The 20,511-nt window shown below is 37.4% G+C and overlaps 1 protein-coding gene across 1 annotated transcript in view; it reads left to right on the top strand.

The window, feature by feature from the left end:
* Window positions 1–20,511, top strand: part of DNAH14 (dynein axonemal heavy chain 14) — a 311,036-nt gene that overhangs the window by 179,079 nt on the left and 111,446 nt on the right. Inside the window, 6 exon segments of the mRNA XM_055117878.1 lie at window positions 4,293–4,385; window positions 9,558–9,755; window positions 12,458–12,619; window positions 13,382–13,573; window positions 15,159–15,340; window positions 20,219–20,327. Of these exon segments, the coding sequence (XP_054973853.1) occupies window positions 4,293–4,385; window positions 9,558–9,755; window positions 12,458–12,619; window positions 13,382–13,573; window positions 15,159–15,340; window positions 20,219–20,327 (936 nt within the window).

The raw sequence follows: 20,511 nt of genomic DNA, 5'->3' as shown, positions 1-20,511 counted from the left end.
TAACCTCTGTGCATCACCGGGTGTGACCCAAAAACCAAAAAAAAAAAAAAAAAAAAGAGTAGATGTCTTTTACCTGATGATAAAGGGGAAAAATTGGGTTGCATGCAGCTAACTGAGACTTGTCAAATATGACCTTTATTGGGTTCCAACGTGTTTTTTATATTACCATTTTATTGAGGATTTTTTTATAAATTGATGTTTAATTTTATCAAACATATTCTCTGCAATTAGTACTATGGTGATAAGACTTTTATGCGATGGTGAAAATATTTTAATCTTTTCTACTGATGTGTTACATTAATATATTTGCATACGCTGAAGTATCAACTGCATCCTTAGAATAAATCCCACTTGGTTTTTATTCTATATCACTTGGTCATGATATATAATCCTAGTTGAATTCAGTTTGCTAAGAATTTGTTGAGGGTTTTTTTTAATCTGTATTCAAATAAAACATGATCTGTTAATTTCTTTTTCTGCTTTTTGTATCACATACACACAAAAATGTTATATTCACAAGTGATTTTCTCTTTTCTCCAATTTTTTTTTTGGAAGAAGTTGAGAAAGATAGGTGTTAATTATCTCTAAAGGTTCACTACAGCTCACTAGTGGTCCTGCACTTTTTGAAGGGAGGGCTATTTATAATTCATCTATTTGGGTCTTCTATTTCCTCCTCAATCAGTCCAGGAAAGTTCTATGATTATAAGGTTTAAAGTATTCCTTATAGATTTTCCAATTTACTCGAATAAAGCTGTTCATCATAATCTCTATTATATTTACCTATATGTGTGTATGTATATATATATACTATCTCTTGGAATTTCTCTTTAATTTCTCATTCCATTTACTAGAGCTTTCTTTTTTTTTTTCACAGTGAGCCTAGCTTAAAGCTTATCGATTTTGAAAAACTTGGCTTTTGGTTTTCTTGATCTTTTGTATTGTCTTTTTTTGTTTCTAGTTTATTTCTCATTTAATTTTTACCATTACTTTCTACTAAATTTTAATTTCATTTGTCCTTTTTCTATTTCCTTATGTGAAAATTTAGTTAATTTAACTTTTTTCTTATTTTTTAGAATGAGCTTATATTACTATGAACTTCAGTTCTTTTACTGCATCCATAGGTTCTGCTAACTCATTTCTTCATTTTATTAGTCTCCATACTTTTTCTTTCTCCTTTGATTTTTCACAAGTACTCAATAATGTGTTTATTATTCTCCCTATACTTGACATTTTCCAACTTTCTTTTTATAGTTTATTTCAAGTTTTATACTAATGGCCTCAGAATGGCTACTTGACATTATTTTAATTTATAATCTTTATCAACACTTATTTTATATTAATCTGTTATCAATCCTCAACTCAATCTGCACTTGAGAAAAAAATATGTATTTAGCTTCTAGGGAGATTGGGTGTCCTCTAAGTTACTGTTAAACCCATTTGTTTTATTTATTTATTCATTTATTTATTACTTCAGCTGCCACATTCAACTGTGCTGAGTTTATTACTGCTTCTGTTCTCAGGAATCGCTCTTGGTGATGCCAAATAAACTATTTGAAGAGACAGGGACCAAACCTGGGTCAAATATGTGTAAGACAGTGCCTTACTCACTGTACTGTCTCTCTGGCCTCAATGTCCATTTGTCTTAATTCCTCATTTAGGGCTATTATTTCTTTGTTATTTTCTTTATTTTTTAAATGTATTTAAATACTGTGTTTACAAAGTTGCTCATAATACAATTGTTTTGGGAATTTAATGTTCAAGCACCAATCCCACCATCTGTGTGACCTTCTCTCCACCATGGTCCCCAGTTTCCCACTCACTCCGCTAAGCCTGCCCCCGTAGCAAGCACAAAGTCATTCATTTTACATTGCTTTTTACAACAAAAAAGCAAGTACAATTATTAAAAAATAGTTCAGTAAATGAAAATTTGTGAAAGTTTTTATATCTCACTTTTTTTATAAAGAGTATCACTGTCATCCCATTGTTCATCAATTTGCTCAAGCAAGCACCAGTAACGTCTCCATTGTGAGACTTGCTTGTTACTGTTTTTGGCATATCCAATACACCATGGGTAGCTTGCCAGGCTCTGCTGTGCAGGCGAGATACTCTCAGTAGCTTGCCAGGCTCTCTGAGAGGGGCGGAGGAATCGATCCTGGGTCAGCCGCATGCAAGGCAAATCCCCTACCCGCTGTGCTATTGCTCCACCCCATCTCGGAGAGCCCGGCAAATGACTGAGAGTATCTCGCCCACACGGCAAAGCCTGGCAAGCTACCCGTGGCATATTCAACATGCCAAAAACAGTAACAAACAAGTCTCACAATGAAGACGTTACTGATGCCCGCTCAAGCAAATCGATGAGCAGCGGGATTTCAGTGACAGTTACAGTTTATATCTCACAGGCTGTTATAAACGTCATTGTCTGAGGATTACTGAGCTCTTTGTTGCTAGTTGATTCTTATTGATTTTCTACCTCACTCTTCTGCCCATTGAAATAAGTATAATAAAATTCCTTATTATTTTTTGTTGCTGTCAGTGTCTCTCAGTATATTAATAGTGCCTTTATGCATTTTGAAGTGTTATGATTTAGCATATATACATATTATTGAGTATAATGTCTTCTTAGTGAGTGGATTCTTAATCATCATAGAATGTCAACCCCTGACACTTTTTACATTTTTATCAATAAATGTATTTCATCTGTTTTAAGAATGGCCTTCAGTCCTTTTAGATTAACATTTGATTGATTCTAAAATTATTTTACAACATTTTACTTTGGGCCTACATTTCTCTTTAGAACTCAAATGTGTCTCCTGCATATAGCAGAGAGAGAACTGAGTTAATTTTCAACTCCATCTAGCAACTCTATGTCTTTTGATTGGTGAATTTGGACCATTAATTTTTAGTGAAATTATTAGCATATAGGTATTTAAATTTTTTGCTATTTGTTTTCTGAATGTTTCTTCAGTTTGTCTCATCTCTTTCTTATTACCTTCCTTGTACTTTGACATCTACATTTTGTATAAGGTTTGAATTCCATTTTTATCCTTTTTTGTTCTTATTCAAGTTATTTTATATTTTTTGAGGTTACTATGATATACATAAAAGTATATGAATGGTCCTATGTTTATAACCATCTTAAATTGAAGCAAGTTAGTATCAAGTTCATACTGACGATACCTATTGTTTTCCTTAAATTTACTTTTTATTATTGAGGTAATGTGGATTATGATAGTGTTAATATTTATGCTTCTGGAGTACAAAGTTACGCATCTCCACCCTAATCCTATGTCACTTTTAGTCCATCCTAATCTTCCCTACCCTATACCCATGGTTTGTTAACCTCAGCTCTATTGACAGAACCCAAAGATTTGTTTTCCTTATTTATTTCTTTTATTCCATTTCTTTCTTTATACTACTTTTGAGTTAGATCATCAGGTATTTTTCCTTCTCCTGACTTATTTTGCTTAATATGATGTCCTATGGTCTCATCCAAGGTGTAGCAAAAGGCAAGATTTTACCTGAGTAGTATTCCATTGTGTAAATCACGATCTCTTTTTCTATTCATGTTGCTCAGCATTTCAATTATTTTCAGATCATGACTGTTATAAAGAGCCCTAGATTTAACCTAAGTGTACATACATCTTTTTCAACTTACATACAGTCTTTGCTTTTAATTTTATACACCTACACTGCCATACCCCAACCCCAAATTTTATGCCTCTGGTATATTTATGTTTATTGAGGGGGTTCTTTTCACTCTATAGAGGTCTATTTCTGTTTCTTCAATGCTACTTTTGTGGAACTAACTTATCTTGTCTAAAACATCTCTTTCCAGTTCTGGTGATAGCTTAGCAAAGTAGAGTATTTTTTGGTTGCAGATTTTTTACTTTGATCACAAAGTGAAAAAAATGGAAGCTTTGAGTAGTTCCATTTCATTCTCTTCTACACTGTGAACTTTCTGCTGAGAAATCTGTTGTTAATATGAGGATTCCCTTCTATGACTTTTATTTTTCTCTACTTTCTCTTAGAATCCCAAAAAGAGTAATAGAAAATAAGCCAACATGCTTTTCTCTTCTCTCAAACCTATAATTTTCTTGATCATGTTCACTCACCAGAATATTGGTGCAGAGCTAGCCCTTATTTTCCAATTTGTTTTTCATAAACGTAACCCATCATACTGAAGCTGGATTACAGAACTACTAGAATAATATTCTGACTCCTGTATCCTTGTACAGAAAACCACAATGAACTATGCCTATAATCAAGTTTATTTGTCCCATTTCCTCTTCTAGATTACTTATCCCATAGTGTTCGTGAAAGAAACCATACAACACATCTCAAGAGCATCAAGAGTCCTTCGTCAATCAAGAAGTCACATGTCACTGGTAAAAACATTTTTCATTTTAAGTTTTCAGAATAAACGTAAAAAAAGTTCAGTAAAATATGCTTTGCTTATAGAAGTTTTCTCTATCCAGACTACATTTAGAGAGTTTACAATCATTCAGTTAAATAACTTGTCCTCTCTAGAATTCGCATGAGAAATGTATCAACACATAAAAATGTAAGTTATATTTAGATGGCATTTTATGCAAATAAAACAGATGGTTCTGGCACTATCTTCACCATATCTTCAACAGTAACAAAGCATTTGTGCAGGTGATTCTTGACCTTGACTCTAGCATACTTACCTAAATATTTATTTAGGATCATGAGTCTTTTTTGTTTTTGTGTCATACCTGGCAATACTCAGGAGTTTCTCCTGGCTCTGCACACAGTAATTTCTCCTGGTGGTACCCAGGAGACCATATGGGATGCCAAGGATACCAACCCCCATCAACCACATGAGAGGAAAGTCCCCTCCCCACTTTACTAGCTCTCTGGCCCTGAGTCTTTACACAAAGTTTTATTTCTTCTGAGAATAACTGGAAATTAAGTCCTTGAAAAAGCTCCAATATGCAATAAAGATTGTATGGAAAAAAAAGAAAAAGCTCAAATAATTTGAATAGGGAAAAGTATTCTGGAAGACAAATTCTAGCATGCTTGTCTTTTATGAGAGTTACATTATTTCTATTTGTTTAAGATCTAGTGGATTTAAGTCTATTATAATTCTTTATTTTGTGTTTTATTATTTATAACTAATTATTTAACTCATACCATTTTTCAATGACTTTTTTTGCATTCAAAACAACTATCACAATAATTTCAGGGATTATTTTTGGTGATGGGGATCAAAACCTATAGAATTTTACTTAAAAATCTTTCTTTTCATTTCTAATAAAAAGTTTGCATTAAGTCAGTTTGCATTAAGATTCCTGAGAATGCCTATGGACCAATATTTAAAGCCTCACTAACCCTCAGCTATAACTTTACCGTTTAACATTTGTTTACATTTTGTTTCATATAAATCTATCTTCTTCCTCAGAGTCCTTATTAAATATACAAGGTAAAATATGTGCTTCTTATTCGCTACTTCTATAACTATTTTTGCCAATTAAATATCACTAATAGATCTTTATCGTAGGTCAAATGAATTACATGTTTCAAATTTTCATGCCTATCAAATGCCCCCTGAGAGAATGCTGACTGTCATATGGGCTTTGACAGTAGAAGCTGGAAGGGGCACTAACAATTTGGTGAAGAAAATTTATAACACATCACACTTTTTATTTGGTTTGTGAGTCTGGGGTTTTGTATTGGTTTTTGCTTTTTTTTTTATTTTGGTGCCACACCCAGTAATGCTTAGGGCTTACTCCTGGCTCTGACCATTAGTCACTCCTTGTGGAACTGTATATTACCTAGAGAAACCATGAGAAAATAATTAAAAATTAAAAATTAAAAACTTAAGCACTAAATAAAATACTATAAAACCTAACCCAAAATATTTCATAAAGGAAAAACAAAATAGGAAACAAAAACAGACATGGAGCATATCAAGAACAACAATGTGGCAGGCATAAATCAAATCAGCATGACGTTAATGTAGATCTATTAATTTTTCATTAACAGTAAAGACTAAACAAATTTTTAATTAAAAAAATAATTTAAAAAAATTAAGGTAGAGACTATAGGACTGAATTTAATTTTATTTTAGTTGGTTTGGGGACCAAACCAAACATTTAGCAATACTCAGGCCTTACTCTATTTTTTTTTTACATTTTTATTGAATCACTATGAGATAGATACTTACAAAGCTATTCATGATTAAATTTCAGTTATATAGTATTCCAACACCCAACCCTCCACCAGTGTACATACATTTCCCAGCACCAGTGTCCCCAGTTTCCCTCACATTACCTCTACCTCCCACCCCTGCCAAGCTCTTCTTTTTCTCTTCCTCTCCTTTTCCCTCTCTCCCTCCCCCTTTTTTGGGCATTGTGGTTTGCAACATTGATACTGAAAGGTTATCAAGAATATCCCTTACCTACTTTTAACACTCAGATCTTGTCCAGCTTGGTCATTCCTCAGAGCTTCCTCTTGGCTCTCCGTTCAGGGATCATTCCTAGCAGTGTGAGGAGACCATATGCAGTGCCAGGGATTAAATCTATGTTAGTATGTACAAGGCAAGTACCTTACTGACTTTTGTACCAGTACCAATACCGTACTATTTCTCTAATCCTTTATTTTATTGTCCAATAGAGACCACTCCAAGTAATGTTCAGTCTAACATAAGGAGTTCATGGTGTAGTTCTGGGCTACAGTACTTGTAGGACCCCATGGACATATTCAATGGAAATGCCACCAAGACTTTACCTCACGTTGTTTTGAAGAGATATGAGGTGCCAGGTATCAAACTCGGAGGCTTATATATAGTAGGCATATGCTCTACAATATGCTCAGGGCCACTCTCCACATGTTCAGACGAGCTTCATGCATGAAGGAACCAGCAGAGGAACCCAGGTGTGCGGGACCCAGAGCCAAGATCTCCAAGGCTATTCGGATCAGGACCGGGCCTCTTCCACCCAGATCCCCCGTTTTCCAGTAGCTGGACAGTCACACCCAGAAACTGCCCCCGGCAACATGTAAGCCCATCAACAGCCAACATCCAGAGACCATGAAACCAAGCTCCTGGAAGCGCATCTAATAGCCTAGTTCTTCCTCTTAGAGAACCTGACAAGCTAACAAGAGTCTATTGCCCACACAGGAGAGCCTGGCAAGCTCCCTGTGGCATATTCATATCCCTAATACAGTAAAAGATATATGCATACCTCTCAGAGAGCCCAGCAAGCTACCGAGAGTATCCCGCTCGCACGGCAGAGCCTGGCAAGCTACCTGTGGCATACTCAATATGCCAAAAACAGTAACAATAGGTCTCATTCCCCTGACCCTGAAAAAGCCTCCAATCGTTGGAAAGACGAGTAAGGAGAGGCTGCTAAAATCTCAGGACTGAGTGTAATAAAGACGCTACTGATGCCCACTCAAGTAAATCAAGGAAAAACAAGATGACAGTATAATGTGATACAGTCATGCTCTGCAAATTGAGTTATTTCCCTGGCCCTATAGGACTGGATTTTTAAAAGAACAAAATTCAATTATATGTTGCCAACAGACTCAAAGAAACAAAGTGGTTGAAAATGAACAGATGGAAAAAGATGATGTACGCAGATAGTTACTGTCAGACAGTTGAACCTAGCAGCACTGTGACACTAGTCAAGTACATGGAAACAATGCATCAATGTGTCTATCAGTGAGTGAATGGGATAAGTGAAATATAAATGGTTATTCCATATATAAGCATAAATGGAATAAGATGCAATAGGGTATTTTTCATCAATAAAAACGAATGAACTCCCCTCCCACCGCCGAGATGTGATCCTGGGGGCCGCACGCGTGTGCGGCCTCTCCGCAGCTGCACAAGCATGAATCCAGACCCAGCAAAACCTCTTTCGGCATGGGCAACTCCTCGCAAAATGTCTCCAGCCTGAGAACTAAGCCTCGGCCCCATGCCCGCCCAGGAGGGGAAAGGTGTCTCTCTATCTCGCCTCTTTCTCTCCGGGGATGAAGGGCGCGGTGTCCGCCATATTAAGACGACCACAGATTGGGTTTTCAAGCCTGCAATGATCCAATATCTGGAAGAAATCTCCCTGGACTTAGTGTTAAAGTACAGAAATTCAAAACCATGCCGCGCGAACTTATTTGTCTTCACAGTAGGTCTGAATCTAGTGGGGTACTTCTAATAACAATAGTGAGGTTTGTGTTGAAATATTGAATGTAACCAAAGTAAACAGAATGTAAAATGAAACTTATCAGTTACAAGGTAGGGGGTTCGGGGGCGGGATGGGAGGTGTACTGTGTGGGGTTTGTTTTTTTTTTTGGTGGTGGTATATGGGCACTGGTGAAAGGATGGTTTCAGCATTGTATAACTGAGACCTAAGCCTGAAAGCATTGTAATCTTCCACATGGTGATTTAATAAAATAAAATTTTTATTAAAAAAAAACAGAAAAAAAAACGAATGAACTATTGTGACCAGAGAGATGGTACAGAGCATAGGGCAATTACCTTGCATCAGCCAACCCAGGTTAAATCCCCAGCACCTCATATGGTCCCCAAGCCCACTTGGAGTGGTCTCTCAGTGCAGATCCAGGAGTATATACAGAGCAATGCTGACTGCAAATTCAAGAGTAAGCCCTGAGCTCTACTGGGTGTGGACCAAAAGTCAAAATCAACCAAAAGAAAAACAAATGAACTACCAATACACACAATATAAAATAATCTCAAAACTGTCATACTACATAATAAATCAGACACAAAATACTTCACATTGTATGATTCCATATGCTTTAAAATTTCATCTATTTTAATTTTAATATTTTATTAAGTGACCATAAATTTCAACAGACTATAAAGAGAAAAGAGAAAAAAATGGGGGTTGTTTTTTTTTAATTTTATTGAATCACCGTGAGATAGTTATAGGCTTTCATGCTTGGGTTACAATCTCACAATGATTTTAACACCCATCCCTCCACCAGTACACATTCTCCACCACCGATATCCCAGGTATACCCCCCTTTCCCACCCTCCCCCTGCCTCCATGGCACACAATATTCCCCATTCTCTATCTCTACTTTTGGGCATTATGGCTTGCAATACAGACACTGAGAGGTCATCATGTTTGGTCCATTATCTACTTTCAGCACACATCTCCCATCCTGACTGATTTCTCCAGCCATCATTTTCTTAATGATCCCTTAAAAGAGAAAAAAATTGAATGCCTATTAGTACCTTTAAAAAAACTCATAAAATACTTGAATGTGTTTAATACCTATCCCAAAAATCATATAAAAATAGTTATGGGGGGAGGTATATCGTGATTCTTGGTGGTGGAATATGTGCACTGGTGAAGGGATGGGTGTTTGAGCATTGTATAACTGAGACTTAAACCTGAAAGCTTTGTAACTTTCCACATGGTGAATCAATAAAAGAATAAATAAATAAATAAATAAATAAAATAGTTATGAAATTTTAACTAACTTTCTAGCACTTCTAAATAGAAAACTATGCCATAAAATATTTTAAGAACATATACAGGAATCATACATTGAATTCTTTTCCTTTAAAGATTGGACTCTATGGATGTGGAAAAGAAACTTGTGCAAAACTGGCCTGTCATTTGAAAGAATGCAAAGTTCAGGAAATCTCTATATCTCAAAATTATTCCTACACACTATTCAAAGAAGAATTTAAAAAGGGATTTGTACAAGCTGGAATAGAAGGAAAACCCACAGTTTTGATAATTGTTTATTCAAACATGGAAGCAGTAAGTACTTCTTGTCTTTATTATTTGCTATGTTTGAAATGTAATTAACTCTCCTCCACAAATTTATTAGTTTATTACATCAATTATTTTCTCAGTCTCCATTCTTATCCATGATATCCCATAGTTTTACATAAGCATTGCAGTAAAAGTATTTCCCATATTCCTTTCTAATCTTCATTTTGATTGAACCAGGAGAAATTACTCATCTGTTTGTCTTAATTTACCCATCCTATGTCAGACTACTTTATAATCTGTGTTTTTAATATAACTACGTTTGCCAACCCGGGTTGGATTTCTCCGTCCCTCTTGGAGAGCGCAGCAAGCTACAGAGAGTTTCCTGTCCGAAAGGCAGAGCCTGGCAAGCTATCCATGGCATATTCAATATGCCAAAAACAGTAACAAGTCTCACAATGGAGACATTACTGGTTCCCGCTCGCTCGAGCAAATTGATGAACAATGGGATGACAGTAACAGTGACAGTGACCATCTGTCTATAGTACTTGATTGTGTCATCTATGGAGCATTGTCACATCTTGAGCTTCTGATTCTCTCCTTTATCCTTCTGATGTAATTTCTCTACCAACTTCAGGATTTTCCTAGCAGAATCTACTTTCTTTATATACAAACAAAAAATAATAATCACTCAACTTTTTTCCTATGTGTTGTTTTGCTAACTTGTATCCTTTCAAACACAGAACCTACTTAGAAATACTATGTCAAATTATATGTACATCTTTGTGGCAGAATTTCAAGGAAACATTGTGTATTATTGATGCAGGAATGGTGGCTGTGCATCTCTAGTTGGTCCACAGTTCCCAAGTTGTTCAATATTTTCAAGAACAAAAATATTGAATAATAAAGATATACAGATTCAGAATTAGAAAGCTAGAAAAGTTTATTGATGAGTAGAAAAGAAAGTAACTCCCAGCCAGGAAGGAATTTAGTGTAAGACTAAGTTAAAGTCCATCTCATTTTGGAGTGGGGGCGGTTATAGGAAAATAGGGTGTTTGTGCTTCTTATCAGATTGGATTGAATGAGAGGATCCCATTTGCTCCCCACAGATGTTCTGATAATTGAGGCTCTGTCGTTGTTAGAAGTCTAACACCCATTTTTCCCAATTAGGCCAATGAGGCTATCATCTTCCATAGAAGTTGTTTGTTACTTAGGACTATGACTGTTTGCCCTGGCACAGCCTGTTGATATCTCTCAGTCTATTGTGAGCCAGTCCAAGCCCTGGGCATAATTTAATCCACTCAGCCTTATGGATAACCGTGGGAAACTATAGACTCCCTACTTTCAAAGAGAGTCTGGAAAACCGCAGGAATGTTTAGAACGTAGAATACAAACAGCTAAAATGAAGTTACTCTCAGTAGGTGACAAGGGGAAACCGAGACTTCCTCTCTCACTATCTAGGACCCAGATATGTAAAATTTCTAGTATTATTTCTAACTATAACCATTTTGGCTCCTAACATTAGTTCCAATAGAAGCTCTATTCTTAGCTTTTTGAAGAAAAAAAAAAGCCAACCTTCCAAAAAGGTTAGGCAAGTGGACATTCCCACCTATAGTGAATGAAGTTTTCTTTAACCCCACATCCACACCAGCAATGGCTGTTTTGGTTCTTTCTGGTGTGTGCCAGTCTCAGCGGTGTGAGACAGTATCTCATTGTTGTTTCATTTGCATTCAAAATGCTCATACTTTTGTAATAACTCCTTTAGGATAACTATTTATCCTTCATCTGTTATCTTTCCCAATTTTAACCCTTTATAGAGACAAACTTGGTTAAATTAAAATAATTCTTTAGTTCTGTTTTTGCAGCTTGTGTATTATTCAAATGCAATGGTAGATTACTGAGGTTTTTCTATGAACTGCTAAAAACAAAGGCCTTCCTCAATTCTTTACTGCCCCTTCACCTTTCATACTTCTTGCCCTAGTGTGTAACATCACTGTTTATCATACTGTCAGTACCAAATAGTGTTTTTCTAATGCTTGAATAATGGATGGATGACTAAAGCTTACTTTTGTTCAGAAATAGATAATTGATCAATTTAAGTTATCAGACGCAGACGGGAAAGATAGTACAGCAGATAGCGCAGTTGCCTTGCATTGAGCTAACCTACCTTTGACCTCCAGCACCTTTTATGTTCCCTCAGCCACCTGGAGCCAGAAATAATCCCTGAGCAGAACAGAAGTAAGTCCTGAGCACTGCTGGGTGTGATCCTCCCTAAAAGTTATGAATGCTTACTGATAAAGAATTTTATTTTTAAATTTTATTTATTTACTGCCTTTTGGGTCATACCCAGTGATGCACAGGGGCTATTCCTGGCTAGTGCACTCAGGAAGTACTCTTGGCGGTGCTAGGGGGTCCATATGGGGTTCTGTGAATCGAACCCAGGTTGGCAAAACCCACTGTATCACTTCAGCCCCTAATTTTATTCTTCTTTAAACACTATTGTTTTCTCAACTTGGTGTGCTTAAAACAAATTATAGGAATAATTTTAGTTTAATTTTTGGAGCCATTCTCAGAGGTGTTCAGGGTTTACTCCTGACTCTGAGCTCAGGGATCACTCCTGGATCCCTGAGCTCAGGAAACAAATGGTGCTGGGGATTGAGCCCAGGTCAGCCTTTGCAAGGCAAGTACCCTACCCACTATACCATCACTCCAGCCCTACAAATACTTCTCTTAACTATGCTTCATTGAAGGAGTCATTTCTGGAAGATCTGAAGAGCGTTATCAATTTGGGGAAAATGCCTGATTTCTTTGAAAATGAAGAGCTGGACTCTATTGTCCCAAGGATTCTAACCTTCGCTGAGCAGTCTGGTTGCAGTAACAACAGAGAATCTTTACTTACATTCTTCCAAAAGGTACTTTTTATAAGTCTTGGCTTTATCAAATAAATCCTGCCACCATATGTGGTGGCATATGAATTTGACCATATATGGTAGGCAGAAATTGGTACCAGAAAGAAATAAGTTGACCTGTGGTACTTTCTCATGAATATTTTAGTTTGGTGTCTTCATTAAGCTATTGGTCAGTCATAAAGGCCTTATTGATCTAATCTCTCACAGGCGCCGTATTGCTGAGTCCATTCTAAATGTCACTTCTCTTTTGAATAGGAATTAATGCTGTTTAGATGCCCTCTCAGAGATAAGCTATTAAAACTCCGCCTGTTGCCTTACCCGTGCTTCTCTCTGTATCTTCCAGTTTGAACTCATCTCATTTTCTCACTTTGAGTTTCTGCATTTAAGTGACACCACCTAAGAGGAAAGAGTTAAAGTGTCAAACCCAATAATATCTGGTATATTACATCCTTCTGTTCAGAACACATTCTAAGAATTTGTACAGGCACTGGCTGTTCAGTGCTTCTACCCAGCCCAGCCACGGGAAGCTAAAAGGGTAGGGTTTCACAAGAGAAGAACCTGGTTAATTTCTTCAGAACTCTGTAGGACTTGTCCTTTTATCTTGGAAAGTCTCTGGGTAGGGCAGAAACTCAACAAATAACTGATCAGTCTCTATTCCACCTATTAAAGCAAGAGTTTAATAAATTTTAAGTGCAATATTAAATATAATGTTTTCCCAAAGCAATGGATGGTATTTTGTCAACTTATATTTTTATTAATTTTCAGAGAGTATATAAAAATCTTCATATCTTTTTAACAATGAATCCTACAGAACCTAAATTTCATTATCGTTGTAAACAATATTCTTCTATCATAAGTGCCTGCACAATTGACTGGTATGAGAAATGGAATGAAGAAGCTCTCCTTTTTGTAACCAACACTTTCTTAAAAGAAAGTGTGGATTTTGAGGAAAGAGAGGTAAGTAAGACTTCTCTTTTAAAAATCTAATGCAAATGGGGTCGTGGAAATAATTCACTGGGTAAGGCATTTGCCTTGCATAGAGCCAACCTGGATTTGTTCCCATCCAGTTGTGATACCACCCCACCCCATCTCCCAAAAAAAATCTAATGAGAATGAAATTTCCAGATAACTTAACAGGATTAAATAACACAGTGTCTAAATATCAAAGAATGCTAGGTGGGAAAAATTGATAACTAGGCAAAATTATGAAATAGATAATTTGTTTATCTTGACTTGATTAATTCCCCTTTTTTGCTGGCTAATTTACCCAGTTTCAATGCTTACTAGATTCCTTACTGCTTGAGTCTCTTTACTATTCTGCCCCAATAGGGAAAAGCAGATTTCCATAAAGGAAAATGACTTCCATTTTGCATACTAGTCATGGTATGAAGGTTGCAACTTTCTGTGTATTCCTTATAAAATTATCTATCTTGGCTACAACCAAAAAGTACAAAGAAATGAGAGTTATGCACAAAACTAACTCATAATTAAAACCACACCTAAGTGATTTATCTGCCTGAAGATCCTCTAGGGTGCAGACAAATATAAAAATTCATTAAGGCATGAAATTTGGTGTAGGACCTAGAAAGGGGCTTGTATCATTGTCTAAGCACTCCCAGAATGCAAAGGGCAGGAAGAAAGAGACATGATAGCAGGAAGAAAATGTAAGTGACTTCAAAGCAACCAAAAGATTCACTAGCTTGCTGGATTGGAGATAGGTAACCATGGTGACCTAACCATGTTAGGTTCAAAGCTAAGCAAAGTTCTGGTAGGAGGGTTCTGGAGAGATCAGGAATCCATCACCTGATCATACTCACAGAGTGGTCACATCATGGTCCCCCAAGCACTGCCAAGAACAACCCCCAAGCCCTGAGCTGGAGGTAGTACCCGAGTACCACAGGATGTAGCCAGAAAAAAAAATTAGAAACAAAGGCAAAGAAAGTTTAAGGGACATTCATTTTTCTTTTGTTTTTTCCACTAGATATATGTATGATATATATGTATATCTCCTTTGAACCCTTACATTTTCACAGTTTTATTTTATTCACGGTCATTACTTAATGACCTTGCTATTCATAGTATTTTGAGAAAGGAATATTGGAAGCAGGGAAATATGCTGTAATCTTTAACCATTTTCTCCAACCAGTACATTAAATCCTTGAATGAGGTAAAGAGTTCTGATCTGTCACTATTATTAACATTAAGTATACTATGTTTGGGCTGGGGAGAATGCACAGCAGGTGAAGCACTTGCCTTGCATGCAGCTGACCTAGGTTCAATCTCAGGCACCACATATGGTTGCCCAGGCACTGCCAGGCGTAATCCCTGATCTCAGAGCCATGAGTAAGCTCTAACCACAGCCAGGTGTAGCCCAAAGGAAACAGAAGAAATCCATATTCTTGGTTCCATTAATGCAGGACCTTTTCTAAATCTCCACACCTCAAAAATAATAAACTATTTTAAGCTCTTTACATGATTTAAATGTTGTTGTTCTATGTATTTTTGGACTGCTTTCTCTTAATCCTTAAAAATGACTTTTCAGAACTTACAAGAAAAACTTGCAACAACGTGTGTCCAAATCTACACAAGTGTGAAAGAATTGAGCACAAAATACTTTAAAGAAACTGGAAGGCATTATCATATCTTTCCCAGTACCTACTTAAAATTCATTGAAACTTTTGCACACATTCTGAAATCACAAAGGCAGGAATTACAAGCACGGAGGTAAGAGAGAGACCAAACCAAAAGCATAAATGTTGGTAAAGAGAAGTAGATGCTCTATAGTAAGCCCAAGTTTGACTTTTCAGTGACGGCAAAAAGGCAAAAACTGCAGGAGACATTTAAATAGTCAAGCTGGAGTGCTCTCTTCGCAGTGAGCGACTCCATTAAGGCAAGGCTGGCTGAGGCAGCCAGCAAAACAGCAATGAGCCCTTGTTAGATTCAGTTTAGTATACACATGGACAATGAAACAAGCAACCAAAGGCGCCTCTCCTCGTTTCCCATGAAACAACATGGAGACAGATGATACGACATTGTCTTCCTGTGGTGGAGAAATCCAAATCTTGCCATGGCCAGGCAATTTTAGCACCTTTGGCTATGACGGGGGAAGGGTATGGGATCAGAACACAGCAGATATTGAAAAACTTCTCAGGACAGTCTCCTTAGAAGATGCAGTGAGGAAGAAATGACCCTGCAGCATCTGCTAAAACCTGTTCCAGATGGATCTAGTTGCTAAGACCTAGATGAGCCACATTTCTTTATTTTTTTATGCATTTGATATTTTCTTTGGAGAGAGATAAAATAAATAAGCAAGATAAAAAATGGTAGCAATAGGCCTCTGCTTCACTCTCACTGTATCACTGTCATTCTGTTGCTCATCGATTTGCTCAAGCGGGCACCTATAACGTCTCCATTGTGAGACTTATTGTTATAGTTTTTGGCATATCGAATATGCCACGGTATCTTGCCAGGCTCTGCCGTGCAGGCAAAGTACTTTTGGTAGCTTGCTGGGCTCTCCAAGAGGGGCGGAGGAATTGAACCCAGATCGACCGCGTGCAAGGCAAATGCCCTACCCACTGTGCTATCACTCCAGCCCAGGCCTCTGCTTAAGAGAAAATTATGAATGAAGGTGGTTGAAGCATCCAGGATCTATGTGGAGCTGTGGAAAATTTTCTAGCATGGGTAGTGAGTAACCCCATCCTTTCACTTGCCATATAACCAGTGAAGAAAGAATAGGACACTCTAATAAGAAACTCAGCCATTCTGATTAATTATTCTCACTGGGGCTTGAGCCAAATTTATTCTAAATATTTTAGGCATTTGGATGAAAATGACCATGGCCATGACTGTCTCTTGAAAGATAGACTCCGGATAGGTTTCCAGTCTGGAGTCGAGTCAGTTAAAACTATTAAGGCAAATTAAGTAAGAGTCATTGGCAATCACATATTCTCCAAAGGCTAGCAAGGAAACCAGGGCAATAAAATTTTTATTGCCACTCACAAAAAAGAGTTTAAAGTAGTTTTTGTGTGGCAAACAAGTATAGGCCTGACATAGAAAGCAACCTCAATCGCAGCACTTGGAAAATAGGAGGTTGAAGTCTCATTGTACTCAGCTTTGTTAAGGCCAGGTGGAACATTCTGCATTGGTGACATTTAGCACTGTTGTTATAGTCTTTGAATGCAGTGACGCTAAATGGAATCATGCGAGTATTCATATAACTAATCTTATTCAGTTCTGTGCAAATTGTTTATTCCCGCAAGTCAGGAGATCCTATTGATTATGTTTCCCTTATCCTGTCTAAAAAGCTTCACAAAGCCATAGATCCTACAGGATTTTCTCCTATGTTTTCTTCTAAAATTGCTATATTTTTATCTTTTACATTTATTTCGGGGCTGGAGCAATAGCACAGCAGGTAGGGCGTTTGCCTTGCACGCGGCCGACCTGGGTTCAATTCCCAGCATCCTATATGGTCCCCTGAGCACTGCCAGGAGTGATTCTTGAGTGCAAAGCAAGTAATACCCCTGTGCATCGCCAGGTGTGACTCAAAAAGCAAAAAAATAAAATAAAATAATTACATTCATTTCTTTTTTTTTTAATTTTATTGAATTACCATGTGGAGGGTTACATAGTTCTCAGGATTATGTCAGTTATACAATACTCAAACACCCTTCCCTTCACCAGTGCCCATCTTCCATCACCAACCCCCCCAGTATACCTGCCGCCCCCTCCCACCTCCCCAGTCCCCACCCTTGTAAGTGATAAGTTTCACTTTGTTTACGCTTTATCTCGATTACATTCCATGTTTCAACACACAACTCACTACCGTTGTTGGGATTTCCCCCAAAAAAGAAAAAGACAGTCCTATTGCCAAGGAGGCATTTGATAGTTCTCCATTGCTAAGGATATAGAGATATTAAGTCCCGCTGTTTGTTACATAACTTTTCTTTTTCCCCCTTGCCCCGCGCCACCAAGTTCATGCCTGTTTAGTAATCGCCACGCTGCCTGACAAAGGGGAAAAAAAACGAAAAGGATGGTTATTTCCCGTCATCAGCAGGTGTGGGGCTCTGGCTTAGTTGATAGACTAGTAGAGTGTCTGCAAGCAGTTTCTGGAACCGACGGTCTTGCGCCGGTATCGGCTCCGGCTCGAGATTCCACCAGCGTCCCACTGTTCCATGTACATAATTTTTCCCCTTATATCCCATTCCCACGCCACCAGGTCTGTTTGCTTAATGGACATCACACTATGGTTGACGCCACGCCGCGTTTCTTCCCGAGAAAGAAGAAAATTTCTTCTCAGCCGGCGTGGGGATATAGCTTAGTTCAGTCTAGAGAGATGGCTACCACTTTGATTGCCTTCAATATTTCAGCAACAGACTTACTATTCTTGTTAGGATCTCCCACAAAAGTCCGACCCATTTAAAAGGAACCATTACATATTGCTGATGCTAAGATGACATTAGGTCGTGCGGCCGCTGCTGAGGCCGCGCGGTTTTGGGTTTCTGTATAAAGTCCAGGGAAAGTACAACCAGAAATAACATCACTACAAACTTTTACCCTTTTATGGTGCTCATGAGATGGAGAAACCTAGAGGGAGGCTCGGCGTCTCCATTTTGCGCTCAGAAAGCCGCGGCCCCTGCGCTGTGCTCGGGAGGGAGGAGTTGATAGAGAGAGAGGTTAAAAGAATTGGGGGATGCCCAGTTCCCACTGTTTCAGCCCGCCGTGGGTTCTCCGATCCCGTGCCAGAATTAGTTCAGTGGGCTGCTTGGAGTCCAAGGGCGCTTCCTTGGGCTCTTCCATCCTGCTCGCTCCGCAGCAGGGTCCAAAGGGCTTACATTCATTTCTATGACTCATTTTGAGTGAATTTTTGTCTTAGGCTTCTATGTTCTTAAAACAATTGCTCCAGTATAAGTTATTGAAATAATCTTATTTTATTGCTTCCGTTCCTTTGTCAAAAATCAGTTAGAGGGGTCAGAGTGATAAATACTCTGTGATAGTGATAGGTAGGTTGTTTGCCTTGCACTTGGCTAACCCAGGTTCAATCCCCGGTATCCCATATGGCCCCCCAAGCACCACCAGGAGTAATTCCTGAGTACAGAGCCAGGAGTAACCCCTGAGTATCACTGGGTGTGACCCAAAAAATAAAAAATAATAATAATAAATCAGATATGCTTGTGTGTGTTTATGAATTTTTAAGTCATTTCTATAGACTGACTATGTCTATCCTCCTGCTAATATCATATAGTCCTTATTATTGTAGTTAAATACTCTTTTAGGGCTGGAGTGATAGCACAGCAGGTAGGGTGTTTGTCTTCCACGTGGCTGACCCAGGTTCGATTTCCAGCATCCCATATGGTCCTCCGAGTACCACCAGGAGTAATTCCTGAGTGCACGAGCCAGGAATAACCCCTGTGCATCGTGGGATGTGACCCCAAAAAAAGAAAAAATAATACTCTTTAAATCAAGTACGTATTTTATAACAGCATATTACACTGTTTTATTCTTCTTTTCCAAATTTATTTTATTCGCTTAGTTCATTTGTTGTCCCATATATATTTGATATTATTTCTACATCTGTATTTACAATGTGTTTTACATCTTACTATGATTTTTAAGAATTTTGCTAAACTAATATCCTTATTTCATGAGAGTTGACATCTCTACATGAATTGTTTTCCAATTTATGATAACAGAATGTTTTTAATATTTTGTTTTATCAGTAGCTTTAAGTAAACGAGTCCCATACATGCTATGCAACCTTCATTTTATCGAGTGATTACAATTGGTGGCATAGTTTTTATTTTAGTGTGCACATAGACATTTACAGCATTCAGAAATTCAATTAATATTTGTATACAATAGCTACTGAATTTTACTTATTAGTTAGAGTAAGTTTTTTTAAAATCCCTTGGGACTTTCTATATAAACTGTAACATCATCTGCAAAGAGGGACAGTTTAATTTTGTCCTTTGCATCCAATATATCTTTTATTTTATTGTCATACCTTGTTACGGATTTCCAGTACTGTTCCCAGTAAAAGTAGCAATAATGGAAATTTTAGCCTTATTCCTTATCTTAGGGAGAAACCATTCTTTCATCATTAAGTATACTAATCTCTGTAGGTTTCGAGTAAAAGTTATTTATCTAGTTGAGGAACTGACTCACTATTTCTGTGTTTTTAAAAGAGCTTCATTTATTTGGTTGTTTTTTTGTTATGTATCACCAGGTAGGATATTGCGGGGGGGGGGGGAGGAGGAAATCACTCCAAGTGTTCAGGGGACCATGTGGTCCCAGGGATTGAACCACCAGAATCTTACACATGTACATTAGCCCTTTGAATTGTCTCCTCAGCCCCTGTAATAACTTTATTATAAATTCTATCAAAACCTTTATTCTAAATTAACATGGTTATGCAGCTCTTTTTTCTTCTTTCTTTACCCTGTTACTAAGGCAGAGTACACTGATTTGCTTTCAAATATTAAGCCCACTTTGTATCTCTGGAGTAAACCTCGTTTAACCATTAAATATAATTCTTTTTGAGTATTAATGCATTATTGTTGTTGATATTATATTTTTTCTTGCTTAAATACTTTTTCTCCCAACCAGGAATAATATTCATAGAGGCTTAGCCAGGATTCTGGAAGCAGCCAGTCTGGTTACAGATATGCAAAGTGAAGTCGGGAAGCTTGGCCCACAACTAGAAAGAATAAAAAACGTACGTGTGACTGGAATTCTCTTTTTAAAATTTTACAGTTTAATACAGAACAGTGTTTGAAGATAAAAATAAAACTATTTGACAAGTATGGGTAAAAAATTCCAGCATTGTTATGCAGCTCTGTAACATCTCTTAGTCTCAACTTTCTCATGTGTAAAATGTGAGAAATAGTGACAGTGTGACA

The sequence above is a fragment of the Sorex araneus genome, chromosome 9 (assembly GCF_027595985.1).
Source record: "Sorex araneus isolate mSorAra2 chromosome 9, mSorAra2.pri, whole genome shotgun sequence".
NCBI lineage: Eukaryota > Metazoa > Chordata > Mammalia > Eulipotyphla > Soricidae > Sorex > Sorex araneus.
The sequence above is the reverse complement of the archived record's forward strand: the minus strand, read 5'-3'. Positions and strand labels throughout refer to the sequence as shown.